This window comes from Myotis davidii, unplaced genomic scaffold, assembly GCF_000327345.1.
Source record: "Myotis davidii unplaced genomic scaffold, ASM32734v1 scaffold187, whole genome shotgun sequence".
Taxonomy (NCBI): domain Eukaryota; kingdom Metazoa; phylum Chordata; class Mammalia; order Chiroptera; family Vespertilionidae; genus Myotis; species Myotis davidii.
In genome coordinates, this window is record NW_006383018.1 from 6,262,116 (window position 1) to 6,280,974 (window position 18,859).

Sequence of the window (18,859 nt, forward strand, 5' to 3'; positions counted from 1 at the left end):
GTTAGAGAGCATCTTTCTTATGACTCCTGGGATGTATACATGACCTTTCTCAAGGTCCTGGCCAAATCTAAGCCTCCATACTATGGCAAATCATGTTTTGAAAAATAAATCTTTCATTTTCTTAGATTTTGCAGTAACATAAAAGAACCTAATTTTATCTCACGAGGTGCATTGTGCCAATAGTGTCCACCACCAACATCTCTCCCTCAAATGAAAGAGGCTGATGAATATTAACCACTTCTTATAAAGAATGTTAACAAATGTTTGGCACTATGACCATAATGCCTTAAACTCCAGATTTAATAATACTTATTCCTTCCAAAAGCCAATAGTTCTCCCCTTTTGAAGACCAGCTTTTTCCGTCACTCTTGGTGAGCTCAGATGCCAAACTGTGCAATGGAGACTCATTCAAGCAATCCAGATTCACCTCCCTGCATGGCTTCTACCCACCAAACCTCCCTTGCTCTATGTAGCTTCCTTCAGCTCTGCTGCACTGCATCTGACTGAGCACAGGGAAGCTTTGCGTTTCCACCACTATGTGTTGCTGACAGCGCTTTTAGAAAGAAATCAGGTTCAAATAAAAAGTGGCAAATGACCTGAGGCTTGTGTTATTGTAGGATTATGTCCTTCTTTAATCCTTGTTTTGGAGTAATGTGTTTAACACTCAAATGTAAGCATTTCCTCCTGGGTCGGAGTCTGATCCTCCATGTTTATGTTTTTGCAGCATCCCGTGTACTGTGTAAATGTTGTTGGGACCCAGAATGCTCATAACCTCATCACTGTCTCTACTGATGGTAAAATGTGTTCCTGGAGCCTGGATATGCTCTCAACGCCACAGGTGGGTTTGTTTTTCCTTACACAGAAAAGCATCCTGGTTAAAAGAGATACCTGCCTAATGGAACACAGTTCCTAAAAGCCAAACCCTCACATCCTATAGGAGCTAAAACCAATGGATGCACTTGAAAGAGTGGGGCCTGCTTTCAGCAGTCTCCTCTTGAAGCCAAAACCCATTTCCTTTACCACAAATCATGTAATTATTGTAAGACGTTAATCCTTAGGTCAGTTTCAAGTGAAAATGAAATAATCCATTTTGAAGCGTAGTAATTATAGAAGTTGCCTGTGGTATGAATTGTACCTACCCTACAGAATTGCTAAACAGATGCAAAGGCGGCGGGAGCTCAGCAGAGCAATCCCTCTGAGAAGAGGTAACCCCGCAAAACAGACACCCAGGCCCTTCCTTGTATTCGTTGCCTAGACGACCGCCTGTGTGTGTAAAGAATTTGTCAAACCATCTGTTTTCTCCTCTGGAATGTTGTTAGTATGGCTCCTGCCATTCCTTGCTCAACGAATGAGAAGTCAAAAATGAAATAGTTCCAAAGATTTCAAACCACTGCTGATTACAGTAATGGGAACCAAACAAAGAAATAGAAGGCAAGAGACGGATGGGTGGAGGCGTCTGAATGCAACTTGCAGAATATATGTATGTATACATACATACAGGAAGACATTACCTACACACACAAACACGTACACACACTATTCTCACATTTCTTTGTGGGGGAAAAAGTATTTAAGTCTCTTCCAGCTAAAATCACAGAGAAGAATTTATTGCCATAGCCTTTGATAAAAAGTGTGAGGAAACATCAAGAAAATTGTAAAAGATATCTAAGAAATGATTCTTAATTTTAATATTCCTATTCCCTTTCCTGGAACAATGAATGACCCAAGAATGTCTCTCTCAGTTTTAGAAAACATGGAAGTTTCAAGATACATAAGGAAATGTGGAAACTATAAAGAACCTCCTAGAAGTCTCCACAAAATACAGATGTAGAGAATACTAAGGCTAAATAAGTTTTTAAATAATTTTTTGGGGAGAGGGGAGCTAATAAGCATCTTACAATTTAAGTTACTCAGTTTTTGCTGACTTTAACATTATGTAAGTCAGGAGTTGTGTGTGGGTGGGTATTTTATGGCCTTGTCTTAAAAGTCTCAACAATATGTTCTTTTAAAAGCATGGAGATTGTAAACAGATACAAGAGCCAACTCTCTAATTAAGAATTTTTAATTGCCCATTTTGCTGATTAAACATGCATTTGTTTTGGTTAAAACCAGTGGTGCAGGGGCTACAAGACCGTTTTTGTTAGCTCTAGCGTGCCTGCATGGTTTTCTTATTGATGATGTGTTCCTGTCTCCATACACAGATTGAGGGTTTCATGGCATGACACCCTCTTGGAGTCCTGGTCCCTCTCTGTCCCAAGTGGGAGACCAAGAGACTGTACCTTCCCTGCAGCTACTTTTGTCGATGGGGCACGCCACTGGATGGTCCAGTTTCCTGTTTTATGTTGTCCCAGGGTCCCCTCACTGATGCACTCACTCTGTGGGTCTCAGTACTAGGGGAGCATGTCCTATGAGCACATGGTCTGTGCTGCCCATGGACTCCTTGGCTGAGCTGACACGATTTACTTGTTTTTGGGAAAAAAGGACCAAATTCACAAGCAGCTATAATGACATGATCCCCTAGGGCCTAGAATGATTTTTTTTTTAAAAAAATTACTTCATGTGCACATAGTAGGCTGTTTGATGTAAATAGCAAAAACATTCATGGATGTTAGTCATAATTACTCTCCACTGTCATGAAACTTGATTCAGCAGAATGTGTTTTAAACTGCACTTTAATTCCCTATTTTAAAAAGTAATTTCAGATAAAAGAGAGACTCTCATTTACTACTTTAAACTTTTATTTAAACGCTGCTCTTTGCAGGCTTCTAGCCTATACACCCAACGGCCACCCTGGATGAAATCTAGTGCTGGTTGAAATCTGTTTTTTTCTGACCTGAGTGACAACTTTCTGGTTTCAGTCCGCGGAGGACACACACTCCGGCTTTGACAGATGGGCTTTCGTACATCTGATATTAATACATGTGTCGTCTCACGAACAATTGATTTTGAAAATGTTTGTAAATACAAGGGTATTGTGTGTTTTATTAAAGCCTGGGGCTGACAAGTGTAACCATTACAGTATTATCTTTAGTTTCTGCACCATTAGTTTCAAAATTCTCACCTGTCATCTCTGCCCGACTTAAGAAGGAGCCGCGCTGATGAAATCCAGCCGCCTGAAACCAGAGAGACACAGAAGCCCGCGTGTCAGGGGCCGCCGGCGTGGTTTCTGGCACAGCCGGGGTCTTTTGTAACGCTGTGTGAAAAGCAAACAGACGATTTGGCCAAATGATTTTTCCGTGCTATCTTTGGCATGGCGAGGAGTTGACAGAGGGAATGTAACCGCGTCGTGTTTTGGTAGGAGAGCATGGAGCTGGTGTACAATAAGTCCAAGCCTGTGGCTGTTACCGGAATGGCTTTCCCGACGGGAGACGTCAATAACTTCGTGGTTGGCAGCGAGGAGGGGACGGTCTACACAGCCTGTCGTCATGGAAGGTGATTTTGTTTGCTTACCAATGACGTGTTCCTCATTTCCAAAAGGTCTGTGATCGCATTCTGGGTTATCACCACCTTGCATTCTGAGCGGGGTGTTTCTGAAGAGATGCAAGCGACACCTCAAGTCTTCATGATCCAGTATACAGCATCCATGTGCTCTGGGCATTAGCCTTTTGTAAGCTTTTGATGGCTCACAATGGCTTGAGGAAAAAGACCCCAGCTTCTTAGCTAACCATGTGAGACCCGGACTCCCTGCCCCTTTCCAGCCTCAGCCTTTAGGCTCCAGCCACGCACCCAGTAGGGATAAGAGTCCATGAGTTTGTACATGCAATTTCCTCCTCCCGGCCTGGCGTGTCTCTCCTGTTGGCCTGGATAATTCCTCCTCACTTTCCAGAGCCAGCATGGAGCTCATGCCACATGGAATCTTCTCCAAACTCTTTTGGGCAAAGGAAACCATTCCCTCCTTTATGCTTCCATAGAATTTTCACTCCTTTATTTATTCATTCCTTCAAGGAATATTTGCCAAGCACCTACCATCTGCCAGACACCGTTACATCATAAGGATGTGGTAGGAACAAAACAGACGTGGAGTTCATATTCTGGTTGAGGTTGAAAGACAAATAACAAGTAAATATAGGATTTAAGATGCTATGCACTACAGAGAAATGAAAGTAGAATAAGTGGGATAGGACTAGAGGCTGTCAGATAGACTTGCTATTTTATATATTTTTATGTATGCTTCTGCAATAATATTAATCTCATTTTATTTCAACTACTCATTCATCTGCCATTTTGCTCTTGCTGTACTATTTTCATTTCATCATTGATTTCCTGCCTGGTGCCTGGCATCTAGTAAAGTGGGGAACTAAAAATTTATATGGGGGATAAAGAAATGGCAATATCCTAATACTATAGAGCCGTACCCAAGGCCCTTCCTCCCAGTCACAGAGGCTGGAATAATATGAGATACATAAGCCGCTATGAAGTTTCTAGATGCTAAGAACTCTGTCTTAATTGAGAAATTGGCCAATGGCCCCTGGAAAGCCATCAGGGTAAAGTAGAATCCAGTAATTTAGACTAGATTGTAAAATTGCTTGCAAGACTTAATGAGTAGCCTCACGTCTTTTGCAAGGTTCACTGTGTTCACCTTGGTGCGTAATTTCTCTCACTTTGTTCTAATTCGATTGATTTTTTGTCTCTTGCACTCATCCTTGCCTACTTAGATGTAATGAGGAACCAAAAACTCTTCCAAGTTTATACTCCTGTGTTTGTGTGATTTGTAGAAGTAACAAGCACCCATGGCTCAGCTATGTGGTTTTTCCATTTACACAATATGAGCTGCGATGTTCCTACTGCTCTGGACATAGTAACAAGCAGTATTTGCCTTGCTCACATGGTTTAAAGATGACTGGGGAGATCTGCCTCCTGGCTCCATGTCCAATGGTCCTACGTCATCAAAACTGGCTAAAACCATGCATAAAAAGATCTGATAAAGTTGTTCATTCATGCAAACGTTCACTGCACACCTACTATGAGCATAGTGCACTGCTAGATGCTGCCGGGCATGCAGACATCCTTTAAACCCAGCTCCTAGCTTCAAGAAACTGATGATGGCGGCAAAGGTAAACAGACAACTCTCTGCAATACAGGTAAAGTGTCACAAGGGGCATGAGAGAGGCATAACAGTGCAGTGGGCCAAACAAGAGTCATAGCTTTGTCTGAATAGTTATTACCATCAACAGGGCATAGGTTCCATTGACTTGATCCAGGACCTTAATTATCTGTGAAGGCTACAGAGCATGTTCATTGATAACTTTCAGATTTATTTGTTGGATTCTGTAATGTGAGTAACCTTTCCATGGTGAATATTTTTGTCCTGTGGCTACTGTGCTTTCCAAGCACAAACAGAATGTGTACTATAGTTCCAAAAAAGCAGGGTGCCTATGGTACACACCACGTATCTTTTTACAGCGCACTTGATTAAGCTTTCACACTAGCCCATCCGTCTGAAATAGAAAGCACAGATCATCGTCGTGAGGTTGTAAAGTAGCAGGCATTTGGCTTTGTAGTAATTTTTAATGGGTCATAGAGGGCTGTGGGGAAGCGGGGGCGGGGTTTCTGTTTTTTGCCTAACTCAGAGAAGGTGCAAATCTACTTCCATAAATTAAACCAAGTCCTCATTTTGCACCCTATAAACCTTTTCAGGATGCTGTTAAGGGCAAGTGGAGCCTCACCAGGGGCCACTTCAAAGATTAGCTCCTCGTGTTCATTAGCACAGACTTAAAGGGTCACGTGGGGAACTGCTGTTAGCAGCTTCGCTGGGCAGTTTGGGTGCCCGTTGCAGGGCACACACTGCAGCACTTGGCTCGTGATTTCACATTTTGCTCAGCACATTGATGTCCATTGGTTTTCCAAAAGCCCACATGTTTTAATAACTCAGTTCGTTTTTACTCTCAGTAACATAATATTTAGATTCTACAATCCTAACGTATTTTTCATAGCACGTGGATTTCTAGCATACGGCACTTTGCTATATTTTCTCATTGGGTATGATTGTGTGCAGACTAGTGTGTGATATAATAGGGGCCTGGAATAATGCTGGCTCAGTTAAGTAAGTGACATATGTCTGTGGGTAACTTTCTTAATGTGTATCACTCATTTTTAAATGTGTTAGGAAAAAAAAGGCCTGTCTCTTTTCCTTTGTTATTTGTTTCAACAAACATTTATTGAGCACTTATTATAGGCTAATGTATTATCATAACAAGGCACCAGCCCTTAGGGATATTACAAATTTGTAAATTTCTCTTCTGCTTTCGGTGAAAACATCATTTTATCCATATTTCATTTAAGTTATGCATATTATTTTGCAGTGGCAAGGGTTCCCACAAAGTATTACTTGTTCAGGTATGTCAACCTAATTTAAGAAATTTCCTTGAAAGAGTAAATATATTTATACGAGATTGTATGGAATTTTATGGCCAAGGGGCTCCACAAAAGAAATTAAAATGAAACATGTGCAGAATGTGATCACAACAATAGAATTGTCTTATTACAAATATGAAGCTTCTGAGATCTAAATATATATGATTTTCATCAAGGTAGCAGCATCCACAATGATAGGATTTGAGGAACTCCTGAAAAAGGATTAGATGGTGAAATTTTATATTAAATTCTGAAGGTTAAAAAGATTACGTTGCAGTCTACTGTTTTTTAATTACCAAAAGTAGTTTAGTATTTTCTTTCTCTGAAGACACTGTGAAAGTGATTTCACTTTGGTGGTGTAAATCTTCGGGAAGTAGTCATGCAGAGACAAATTTGTTTTTTAAAGTAACAATAACTTTGCAAAGATCACTGAAACTCGGCTCATGTGTGGCTTTTTTCATGCAGCAAAGCAGGGATCGGTGAGGTCTTCGAAGGGCACCAGGGGCCAGTGACAGGAATCAACTGCCACATGGCAGTGGGCCCTGTGGACTTTTCACACCTGTTTGTTACGTCATCATTTGACTGGACTGTCAAACTGTGGACCACAAAGGTAAGAATTCCCGGAGTGAAATGCTCAGGTAACACAGAGGTGCCCAGGACAATGTTTGCTCCCTGGGGGCAGGTATGGAGAATCGGAGGTCTCTTCCAGGTGACCTGGCACTGGAATTTGTACAACTTCCTAATGAGCCCCGTCTGCCTCAAAGCTCCTTTCCTGGGCCTATTTTACATATTTTGAAATATATAAATAATACAGTACTGAAAACACTGTAATTGTAAAAAATTTAAACAATTCTAATGATAAAAACTGAAGTTCTCCTTCACCAACACTAATCCCACCTATGACACCCCCTTCATTGCTTATTATCCTACCCCTCTCCCCAGAGGTAACCTCTGCTGTCAGTTTAGTGCTGATTGCCCCAAGCTTTGTAGCCGTCATTACATACATATTCACCTATGGAGATAATACGACTTGGGACTGGGTTTTGTTTTTTGATTTTGGGTTGTGTTTTAGTCTTTGGAGTTTTTTAAGCTAGTAAATGGCACTATGTTATTGTGTTTTCAAAGGTAATTCTACCATGTTTGGGAGCATGATAAAGGCAAAAAATCCTAGAAGGTAGCTGCAGTAACTGTACAGGGAGAACAGTGGCTTAGATCAGTAGTTTGAGATGCAGAGAAGTAGGTGGATTTCAGAACCATTTAAGAGGTAGAAGCCACAAAAACTGCCAGTTGATTTTGATACAAGGAAGGTGAGAGAGGAAGTCAGGACAAAACCCAGGTGTATGACTGGGGCAACTAGAGATTTGTGGTAGCATTCACTGCAATGGAGAATGCCAGGAAGGGCACGTCAGGGAAGAGTGTTGCACTGGTGGAATTTAAGGTGCCTGGGGGCACAGTTCACTATCTTCGTCAAGCAGTTTGATATGTGGGACAGAAGCAGAGAGAGCACTGGATTGTAGGTGTGCACTTATTAGCGGCCAGAATAGCAGTGATTAGTACAATCCAAGAAGTGGATTTTAAAAGAAATGCTAAGACACAATTCAGAGAAAGAGGAATGCTTAGGAAACAAACAGGAAAAATGAAAATAGAAAAGGAAATTTTAAATAACTCAAGAAATAGAAAAATTGGGATTCTTAGTGTTTGTACTTCATGGGTATTAATGAAGAGGAACTGTGTAAATAGGACAGAATTGGCCCTTAACTGTATGAAAACAGCCTAGAGATAAGAATTTCAGTTATAAAGCTAATTTGACCATCCAGGTAAGAACCAGAATTTTGGCAGTGGCAGGGGTGGGGGCGTGGCTTCTATAGAGAACACAGGTCTGAAAGAATCCAGCAGACATGGTGACCAATTGATTTGATTTGTGAGGAGAGTCAATGACGATTCTGATATTTCTGCCTTAGGCATGCGAATGAAGGAATGGTGGTGCCAGTGATGTAAACAGGAAATAAAGGAGGAGGAGGAGGAGCAGGCTGAGATTGGGGGTAGAAAATTAGCAATCTGGAGCATGTCTGGAAATTCCTAAAAGGTAATAAACATATTGGAGCTCAGGGGCAAGAATGAGTTAAAACTATAGTTATGACAGTGATCAGCATATAGTTAGTCCAAGGGAGGAAATTATGAGTAGAATGTGAATTTGAAGAGGAGCAGGGGACAGTTTTGGAGCTACTGATGCTGCAGTTTTGGAAGGATTACACAGATTGGAAAGGCAAGAGGTAGGTGGCATTGACCTCAGTGAGAAGTTTCAATGGAGCAGTGGGGACAGATTGCAGATCTGTCTTTGCGGAGTGAGAAGGGAAGACAGCAGGCACAGAAAAGATAGACTCCTCTTTCAGACACTGAGCTATGAATGGAAGGAGATAGATCATTGCTAGCAGGGACAGCTAGGCCAAGGAAGGATTTGATTATTATACTTTTGGAGAAACTTGAACATGTTGGTGGCCTGCAGAGAAGGAGCCAATGAAAAATGTAGATTGATAGTGGGTGGTTTGAAAAATTGAGAAAGGTGATATCAGGTGTCCATGTGGGGATGGGGTAGGGAGAAGAGGCAGGACACAGCTAAGATTAGAGGAAAGACTATGGATAGGTTTAGTTAAAGGGAAGTGGAGAATAAGAGAAGGTCTCTATTTTCTCATTGAGGTCAGAAGCACACTTATCTGCTAACACTGATGGGAGCTGGGATGTGGCAGGGAGAGGAGAAAGGCTTAGATCAGGTCTTGCAAGAAATGGGCCATGGCCCTGATTCCGGAGGATGTCTGAACATCACAGACTTAAAGAGCAATTGGGGCTAAATATCAAAGATGCATTTTACAGGTGGTGTCTAACTTAACTTGTACAAGAGCACTAGGAATTGTGTAAAATCTCCATCATTGAATCTCTTAGGTCTTCAGAAACCTCCTGAATCTGACATTTAAAACTGCCCACAATCTGTCCCCAAATGACTATAGCAGGTCTACAAATTCAGGTATGGGAGATGCACCACTTCTCTTTAATTCTAAGTAAAGGGTTCTCAAAGTGTGTCCTGTGATCATCATGCGCTGCATTACCTAGGACTAATCAGAAATGCAAATTCTCTGGGCATCACTCCAGACCTTCTGCATCAAAAAGTCTGAGGGTGGGGCCTGGCAGTCTGCTCTAAACCAACTTGAAATTTTATTTCAAATTCCCCATCTGGCAGACCTAAGTGGGGAAGTTCTGTTATTTTGAGGGTCCCTCCTTTCTCCTCTCAGTGAAGTTGAGGGTTGTGTTTGGGAACTAGGGTTCAGAGTTCAGACAAGAAAATGAAAACCAATGTCCCACACCCCAACAGTTTTCCTGATCTAATTAACACCCTACTTGCTCTGGTGAGGGGGTTGTACTGTGAGTATATCTGAAACCCCAAATTTATCATGACATTTTGTGGTGATATACTGGGAACAGTGGTTACACTTTATACTCTTAACAACGCTGCCTAGTTTGTCTCCTCATCTTAATCTGAACATACATAAAATTTAAAGGAAATGGTGGCACCATCTCTAAAAATTACTAATCACGTTTGCAAGACTATGACTAAAAATAACTTTTATTTGAATAAAAGGGCAAAGTTTAAATAGAAATATTGATTTGGAAATAGTGGAAAACAAGGTTTTTGGGTGTTTTTTTAGTCTTGTTGACAATAAAGAATTTTCAGATAGGTGTAGAGCAGAGAGAAAAAAATGAGATGAGTAATTATATTTTAGTCCCTTCTGACTAAAATGGCTATCTTAGTCATCTTCATTTTAAACTCACTGGGTAACGGAGTCCTCTGATCATTTAAACAAAGCTGAAGAAAATTAGCAGAGGCATACTGGATAATTGAGGTAGGGAAACCTTCACACTTAAGATTATGTCTCGGTCTGTTCAAACTGCAATAACAAAATACCATAGACTGGGTGGCTTATAACCAACAGAAATTTTTCTCAAAGTTCTGGAGGCTGAGAAACCCGATATAGAGGTGCTGTGTTCAGGTGATGGCTCTCTTCCTGGTTCATAGCCAACTCCTTCTCACTGTGTCCCCACTTCTGGAAGATATTGGGGATCTCTGAGGAGTCTCAGATAAGACACTAATTTCATTGGTGAGGGCCTCACCCTCATGATCTAATCACTTCCAAAGGTCCCCACCTCCTATTATTCTCATCTTTGGGAATTGGGATTTCAACATAAGAATTTTTTTGGGGGGGGAGGGGGACCACAAACATTCAAATCATAGCAGATTGCAAATCAAATAACATAAGGAAGAAGCCTTCAAAGTGTAGAAAGAGTTGGTGCTGAGAGAAATAATATTTTGAACTAGTCAGAAGTCAGATTTAAAATGTGGCTTCAAAATAGATAAATAAATAAATAAATAAATAAATAAATAAAATGTGGCTTCAATATGATGCTTTGTGCATAAAAATAAGTATAGCTTAAAAAGGATAACCAACGGAAATTTAAAGGAAAGCCAAACAACAGGAAAACTCTGTACATTCCACTGACCATGAATTCACATATCTAACACAGAGATAAAATATTAAGAAAGAAAATCTGTCTTCCGAGGGAGAATGTAATACTGGAATTAGCATATTGAGTGAAATGAATCTAATCTTGAAGCCCATAGGGAAGTTCATATCCATGCACTTTGCATAAGTAATGTGATTGACAATAGCACTTCACACTGTTTTAAAAAGAGAGAACTGTGATTTTAAAGATCAAGACTAAAAAATAAAATTTCTCTACACAGGATATTAAAAACACTACAGTTTAATAGAAAAAGTATATTTGGAGAAAATGCAGTCATTGTCAATTCTCTTTGTGATTTGAAAACTTAATATTACAAATACCTTCATATATGGTTTTATTTAAATTTTCCATGAAGATTAGACAGAACTTTTGATTTGGAAAGGCTAAAGGAAAAATATAATACTGAATATTTTGGGCTTCTGAATAGTCCCCAAATAGTGGATTAGTTCTCAAACATCAAATAGCCATGCTGATTATTGGTGGAAAATTAACCTATCAAACAGTATTATAGAATCTTGAAATTTTAAAATGATTTATTTTCTGGTTTCGTTAGCTTAATTGACTGAATAAGAGAAAATAATTATGTTTTAGTATAGAGGCAGATTCTTTTTTTGTCAGAAACTTAAGGCACTATAATTAAGGGCATAGCTTTATTTTAATTATAATAATGCAACCATTTTTGATAGTGATAGAAACTTTCTTCATCTTAATTATCAACATATTTTATTTTAACTTCATGCAAGCAAAGTAAATAAACTATATGACCTTACTTCAGTGGATAAAGAGTTAAAATAGAAAAGTGTAGAAAAGAGTATTATTATGTTGATTATTTAGCATATAGGCAATACATGGGAGAGTCCAAATGAATAGTAGAACAACCAGATGTGTGCTAATTGAGATGTGGGGGCAGGATGGGGAAGATGAAGTAGCCTGGCTCCTGTGGCTCAGTGGTTGAGTGTCAACCCAGGAACCAAGAGGTGACGTCACCAGTTTGATTTCCAGTCAGGCACAGACCTGGGTTATGGGCTTGATTCCCAGTAGGAGGCAGTAGCCAATTGATGTTCCCCTTTCTCATTGATGTTTCTATCTGTTCTCTCTCTAAAAATTAATAAAAACACTTCTTAAAAATAGAATGTAGGCCCTCTACCTATTCACATGAGGTCTCCCATCTCTATATGCCCAACTTCCCCTTCCCTCCATCTTATTGAAAACAAAACCAAACTTAGACACCCACCCTTGACCTTGATGTCCCTTTCCCATCCTGTATTCTGACTTTTCCCACTGAACTGCAGTTTTACCTCCTACAGTCTACCTGTATCCCTATGCTCACCACTAAATCTGTTCCTTCAAAAGTTGCCCTGACCTCCTTCTTGCCTGTTCCCGTGTCATTTTCCTATTGTCATTTTGCTGTTTCAATCATGTTGATTAGTCCCTGGGAACATCCTTCTTTAAATATATCAATGGGGCTATTTTTAAGTGAACAGTAAAAAGCTGTATACTTAAAAGTCTATCCTTGGTGATCCTTTTAAAAAAAATTGAAGAATGCATTGCCTGAATAAATTCTCTCGAGTCCCAGCTTTTACCTTTTACTCTATCTTAGCACATTAAATTTTGCATCCATCAAGAAATGCTGGAGTTGATGCTCAGAAATAAAGTATGAGCTCTTGGCTGGATGAAAATATTCATCATTCCACTCAGCTTTTCTGTTTGCTGAGGTTTGGGATAACGTTCCTGTGCTGTAGGTTAGCTTAGTGGCTGGACAAGTTATAAGTCTTTGGGCTTTTGATCATTGCATCCAGTTTGGAACATTTCAGTGGATTCCAATTAAACATTGGGTTCATATTGATTTTGGTTCTGGTACAGCTTCTCAAGGACTAAGGTTCTTGATACTCTTCGTGTGTTTGCCAGCCCAGTCCCTTCCTTTCAACTTTAAAGGGTTCATGTTTCTTCTGCTCAGATTGATAATATCCTCCAAATCCTTTCTGTACTAGAACTTTGGCCCTAAAAATTCCATTCCTTTATGTTGACTGGTCAGGTAGATGGCCTGACTTCCCCATGTGTTGGCATTTGATGGTGATCCTGGACAGCACCCTGGGGTGCGGTCATCCAGAAACCTTTCAGGACACACCTTTGACTGATGGAAATCCGTGACTTCCTCCAACTACAACTTGACATTGCATAATCTGTCCTCGCAGTTCACATGCATCTTGGTCCTCTAGTCTTTTAACAAAGCAGTGAATCTGAAAACACAATTTTCTAAGTGACACAGTGGTGATAGCTTTGTACAAATTAGAAAGATCATCTTCCATTTTTAAGCAACTGCTGCGAAATCAATAAATAATAAAGTATTATCTATTTCAGTTTTACATCCTCTGCCAAGTTTAAAATATAAGAATGGCTATCTTGGCTGATTTTTTCCCCCTCTTACCCACTAGAAAGGAATGATAATTTGAGTTTTTATGAATAAAAGAAATGGGAAAATTTTGTTTCTAAGGAAAAACATTACTTATTATATTTAAACATATTCATTGAAAATGATTATGCATTGAAATAAATGTTAAACATGGCTATATTGTAGCTAATGTAATAAAAATACTTTTGTCTTGTCCAATGAATCATCACATTTAGTATATGTAGAAATTTCACCCATAATACTGTGAGGTTCTTGAGAATAGGCCCATATTATTTTGTCTGCCTCCCCAGTACCTTACAGTCTTGGCACCTGGTAGGTACTGAATAAATCATTGAATTAATACATGAATGAATAATCCCTGGGTTTTTTAAACAAAACAAAACACATATAGTAAAGAAATATTATAGCAAATATTTAGTTAGCAGTGGTTTTGAGCAGTAAGATGCATGGCCATAATTTAGAAATATAATGATTAGAAAACTGAGGTTAAGCTTTTAAAATTCTATTAGGAAATATTTAAGAAGCTATAATTTGGGGGAAAATATCTAAGGCAACCATCCAGGCAGGAATAGAGTGGCCTCCTAAATATTTTTCTTACAAAGTAGATGAGTAGAATTCCCATTAGTTTGGGAGAATGATCTAAAAGAGCTGGGCAACATGGTGTATGTCTTTAGCCACCCCTTCCACTTAAGAGAGTATTTGTCTAAGTGAGCAAGGGAAGAGGCTCCTGACAGTTACCACTTGGTACACTGTGGCCTAGTTACATGCAGGAAGGCTCTTTCTAAAGATATCCCTGGGAAACTCTGTCTCTTGTGGGATGTGGTTCCCTCCAGTAAAAGGGGGCTTGACTCTTCTCTAAACCATAGTTTATATGAGAAATTCCTCACTAGAACTAAAGCAGTATAGTTGGGATGGAGAGGGAAATGTTCTAAAAAAGCTTCTCAAAGTAGGTGACATCCACCCTGAAGTATGAAAGAGTTAGTTAGGTAAAGAGAGGAAAGGAAGGGCATTTAAGCAAAAGGAAAAGAATATTAAAAAACAGAAGCATGGAATAGTTGATACTCCAGCTCTGTGACTTTAGAAAAGTTGCTTTACCTCTCTGTGCTGCAGTTTATACAGCAGTTTAACTATACAATGGGAATTAAAATAAAGGATACATGTGGAGATTAAATGAACTAATATATGTAAAGTTCCTAGAACAGTGCTGGGCACAGGGTAAGCACTATGAAAAAAAAGTAGCAATACTATTATTATAAAATATTATTGTTGCAATTGTTATTTTGATATTTAAGTTGTTTAGCTGGGCTGGAGCAATGGGTACAAGGTGACCAAACAGGAATAATGAAAAGATGTCTCTGGAGGCTAAAAGGGACCAGATGGTGAAAGACAGTCTGATGCTATTCAGTGTAGACTTTCTTTTGAAAATGAAAAGGGCTATAGATTATTCTAAAGTGGGGCCTCACTGCCTCTTCTTTGATGTCACACCGGGTAAGACTGGGCAGCAAAGACATCTCACCTTCCCCTCAGGATTCTGAAGCACAGTGTTAGTTAGCATAATGTTCTACATCTGACAACTGCTTCATCAGATCACCAGCAATACTTGCATCCCGGATTAACTCTACACATCCCATAGACCTCTCCTATCTCAACATAAGTTGATTGGATTATTTAAAGAGCACTCAAAATTCGAACACATTCAATGGTGGCATCTTGATTGACCAGAATGTTCACTTTTGCAACCCTTCGTGAAACTTCCCTCCCAACTCACTATTCCTCTTAAATTTTCAGATGCTCAATCATGATGATAAAGACTACAATGATATTGATGATAATAATAAATAATAGAAGTTGCATTCAACTGAATACTTCCAGTGACTCACAGTGATGTCACATAATTCTAAGTATGCTTTTGTAAATATTCTGCCACGTGACCCCCATCTTGAATGGATCTTGCAGAATTGTCTCATGTGACCTTTCTGTTGGCTTTATGTTTACTTATTCCTCCATTGTATCTTCAGCTGGACTTTTCTCTAACAACTTATAATTATTTTTAAACTTGTGAGCACAATATACTCATATTCCCTTCCTCATCCTTTTCCTAACAGACTTCTGTCACTGTTCTAATCCTCACACAGAGTCCCATTAGTCTCTTCACGCCTGTCCTCCCTCCTACCCAAGTCCTGACTTTGCAAAGGGGATTTAAACATGGCAAGACAAGATGGAGATACTCCCATTTGCCTTAAATATTAAGAAAGCTTATGTGAGGATTTTTTTTCTTGGTATATTCTAATAGCCATTACTTTCACAATTTCTACACATTTCTTTAACTACTTTCTTTTTTTCAGAGTAGTATATTGCTTTGTTCTTTATCCTGTGTCTAATATATGCTATTTTGCCAGTGTTACAAACAATATAGAATGAGTAGAGTTTGACCATTAGGAAAAATCACTACTTTATCAACTTGGGACAATAAAAATTGAGAGATTTTTCTCATTCTTCTAGTACTTTGTAAAGAATAAATAAGAGTTTTGTAGAGGAAAAATAAGTATAATTAATCATTGAAAACTCTAATTTTTCCTTCCAAAGTAGAGTAACAGGCCCTCCCATAAATTCTGGGGAAACAGACCTCAGTGTTTACTACTGGAAGCTCACCAGCTCTGTGGAAGTTTCTGGAGAGGAATGTTGTGGAATTGGCAGTGGAGTGAAATAGTTTTCTCCCCTGTCCCCTGGTTCATTGGCTTGAACTAAGCCCAAGTCGAAAGTAAGAAGAAGGCTCTTGTAAGTTGTCAGTTTCCTTCTCACTTAGGACCTTCCTTCATGATTAAAAACTTAACTTTTAGACCAGATTTCCCTTTTACCGCTCGGCCAGGCCCAGTGCATTAAGAGGGATAATGGGTCACTAATCCAGGAGGGTTTTGCTTGAGACTCTTGGCTTCCACCCACCTATGGAACTTACTTTATGCTTGATTGATTTGCTTTTTCTCTCCCTTAATCATGTCCACCCCCCGTTTTACGAAGTTCAGTCAATGAGTTGACTTTTGCTATTAAGACCATTTTTTTTAAACATGACAATCCATGGACCATCCAAATGACGTGTGTCTTTATGTCGGTGAGTGTCTGCATGTGTGTGATCTTGTTTCTTCCTTATATAGTATTTTATGTTAATCTAGATTTCTAATAACTTAGAACAGTCATTCTCTTCTCTTAAGAATAGCCTTCTCCAAAAAAGTCTATCCATTTAAGAAAAAAAACAACACAAAAAACAACTCCTAAAGAGCAGAAATGGGCTGTATTTGTTATCAAGTTTGTGACAAAGTTATTACCAGTCTCTCCGAAGTTGGTGTCTCCCCATGCTCATTCTTCCTGCTATTCTCTTCTTTAAAAATATATTTTTTATTGATTTTTTACAGAGAGGAAGGGAGAGGGATAGAGAGTCAGAAACATTGATGAGAGAGAAACATCAATCAGCTGCTTCCTGCACCGCCCCCCCACCCCCCAACTGGGGATGTGCCTGCAACCAAGGTACTTGCCCTTGGCCAGAATCGAACCCGGACCCTTCAGTCCACAGACCTACGCTTTGTCCACTGAGCCAAACCGGTTAGGGCTTCCTGCTATTCTCTTAACATAATCTTCCTGAACTACACCTTTCATTATGCCATCGCCTTATACTACAACATAAAAGAGTGTTTGGATACTGTGGGATCTTAACTGGCATTTTTAAAAGCAGTTCCATGATTTTAAAGCAATACAGAAAGAGTTAAACAAGTATCTTTAGCAGGGAGACCTTTTAATGTTTTCTTTAGGAATAGACCGGATATATGGCCTGAGATCCCAAAACCTATGTGGATAATGGGACTTGTTTTGACCCAAGAACGCTGAGAGAACAGTATTCCTTGGAACAGATGTCTGGAAACTTTGACGTTGCTCTCCTTGCTTTCCTAATCGTTTCATACACCTCAACCTGCATTTCATGGTTTTCCACCTTTTGGACAAGCATTTAGCCATTAGTCCCACAAGCTATAAATTCCATCTTTCTCTTTTGCACTCCCACTAATAATGTCAAACAAGTAAACAAGAATAAAATCAGTAGGAGTGGAGATGTTTAAACTTGACAATATCTAGAGAGAAAGGAAAGAGAGACTGAAAGGAAGGAAGACGTAAGTGCCCAGAAACAGTATTTAGAGATGGAGGCATGTCAGGCTCTGAAAACCGTGGAAGAGGCTCTCCATTGAAGGCACGTATAGTGCCAGCACTACGAGAAATCGTGATTAAATAAATATACCAGTTATTTTTCTATAGCACTCTTTATGCCCTTTACAGAACAAAGTCCATGTGTGGGAATGAAGAAGATTTTCTAGACAACTAGAAAATCTGGTTAAGTCACAGAAAGCGAACCTGAGGAGTACTTTGGAGATAATGCCCTCATTTTACAGAAAAGAAAACCAATGCTTAGAGAGGGGTGATGTGGACATCCTCTTAGCCCCAGATTTCTTCCACTCACATTGCTTGTAACTGAGTCCGTTAGAAACCAGTGTGTTAAAAAGCAATAGTTTTAATATTTTGAACTGTCTGCCTATTTTTGTTTGCCATTTAGTAGTGGAGTCAGATGCTGGAATAACTTACCATTTTATCTGGTCTAATAATATATCACTCTATAGTCATAAAATCGTTCTCATAATAATTTTAATCAACACCAAAAAGTCCAAAATGTAAATACAATATAAGGTTAAGGTCTTTTATTGTATTTATTTGTTGTTTTCTTCTTTCCACTCAGCTGAGCTTCTTTAGGTTAGCGGTCATATTTCACATTGGTTCTCTATTCCCCACAGTTTTAGTCAGAGTGGTAAATGGTTCATATATATTACTAGAGGCCCAGTGCATGGATTCGTGCACCAGTGGGGTCCCTCGGCCTGGCCTGTGGGGATCAGTGGACCTCCGCCCCACCACAGCCCAGCCTTACCCACTAGCTCGTCAGGCTCCAGCCTGCTGTCCATGTCGATCCCGCACAGCATGAAGTAGTGCACGAAGCGGCAGGTGGCCGGGGCAGGGAGCCCAAGCCTGGGCTGGGTGCTGCGCTGCTCCTGCTTATCCCAGCCCCACAGCGGGAGTATCCACAGGAGAGGCTCGCGCTGCTGCAGCTGTGCTCACCAGCCATAAGCCCGGCATTTGGCGCCTGTCGTCAGCTGGGTGGCTCGCCCACTGTGAGAATGCACTGACCACCATGGGGCAGTTCCTACATTGAGCGCCTGCCCCCTGGTGGTCAGTGCACATCATAGCTACCAGTTGGTTGTCCAGTCGCTTAGGCTTTTATATATATAGATAAGTTGAATATCTTATTGACCATTTACATACAAACTAAATTAAGCCTCTAGCACAGTGGTTCTCAACCTTCCTAATGCCGCGCCCCTTTAATACAGTTCCGCATGTTGTGGTGACCCCCCAACCATAAAAATATTTTCGTTGCTACTTCATAACTGTAATTTTGCTACTGTTATGAATCGTAATGTAAATATCTGA

The 18,859-nt window shown here is 39.8% G+C and overlaps 1 protein-coding gene across 4 annotated transcripts in view; it reads left to right on the forward strand.

Moving 5' to 3' along the window:
- Window positions 1-18,859, forward strand: part of DYNC1I1 (dynein, cytoplasmic 1, intermediate chain 1) — a 245,306-nt gene that overhangs the window by 184,728 nt on the left and 41,719 nt on the right. For all 4 annotated transcript variants that reach the window (XM_006779241.1, XM_006779240.2, XM_006779242.2 and 1 more), the window contains 3 exons: window positions 725-838; window positions 3,299-3,432; window positions 6,820-6,964. In XM_006779241.1, coding sequence (XP_006779304.1) covers window positions 725-838; window positions 3,299-3,432; window positions 6,820-6,964 — 393 coding nt within the window. The remainder of the gene's footprint in view (window positions 1-724; window positions 839-3,298; window positions 3,433-6,819; window positions 6,965-18,859) is intronic.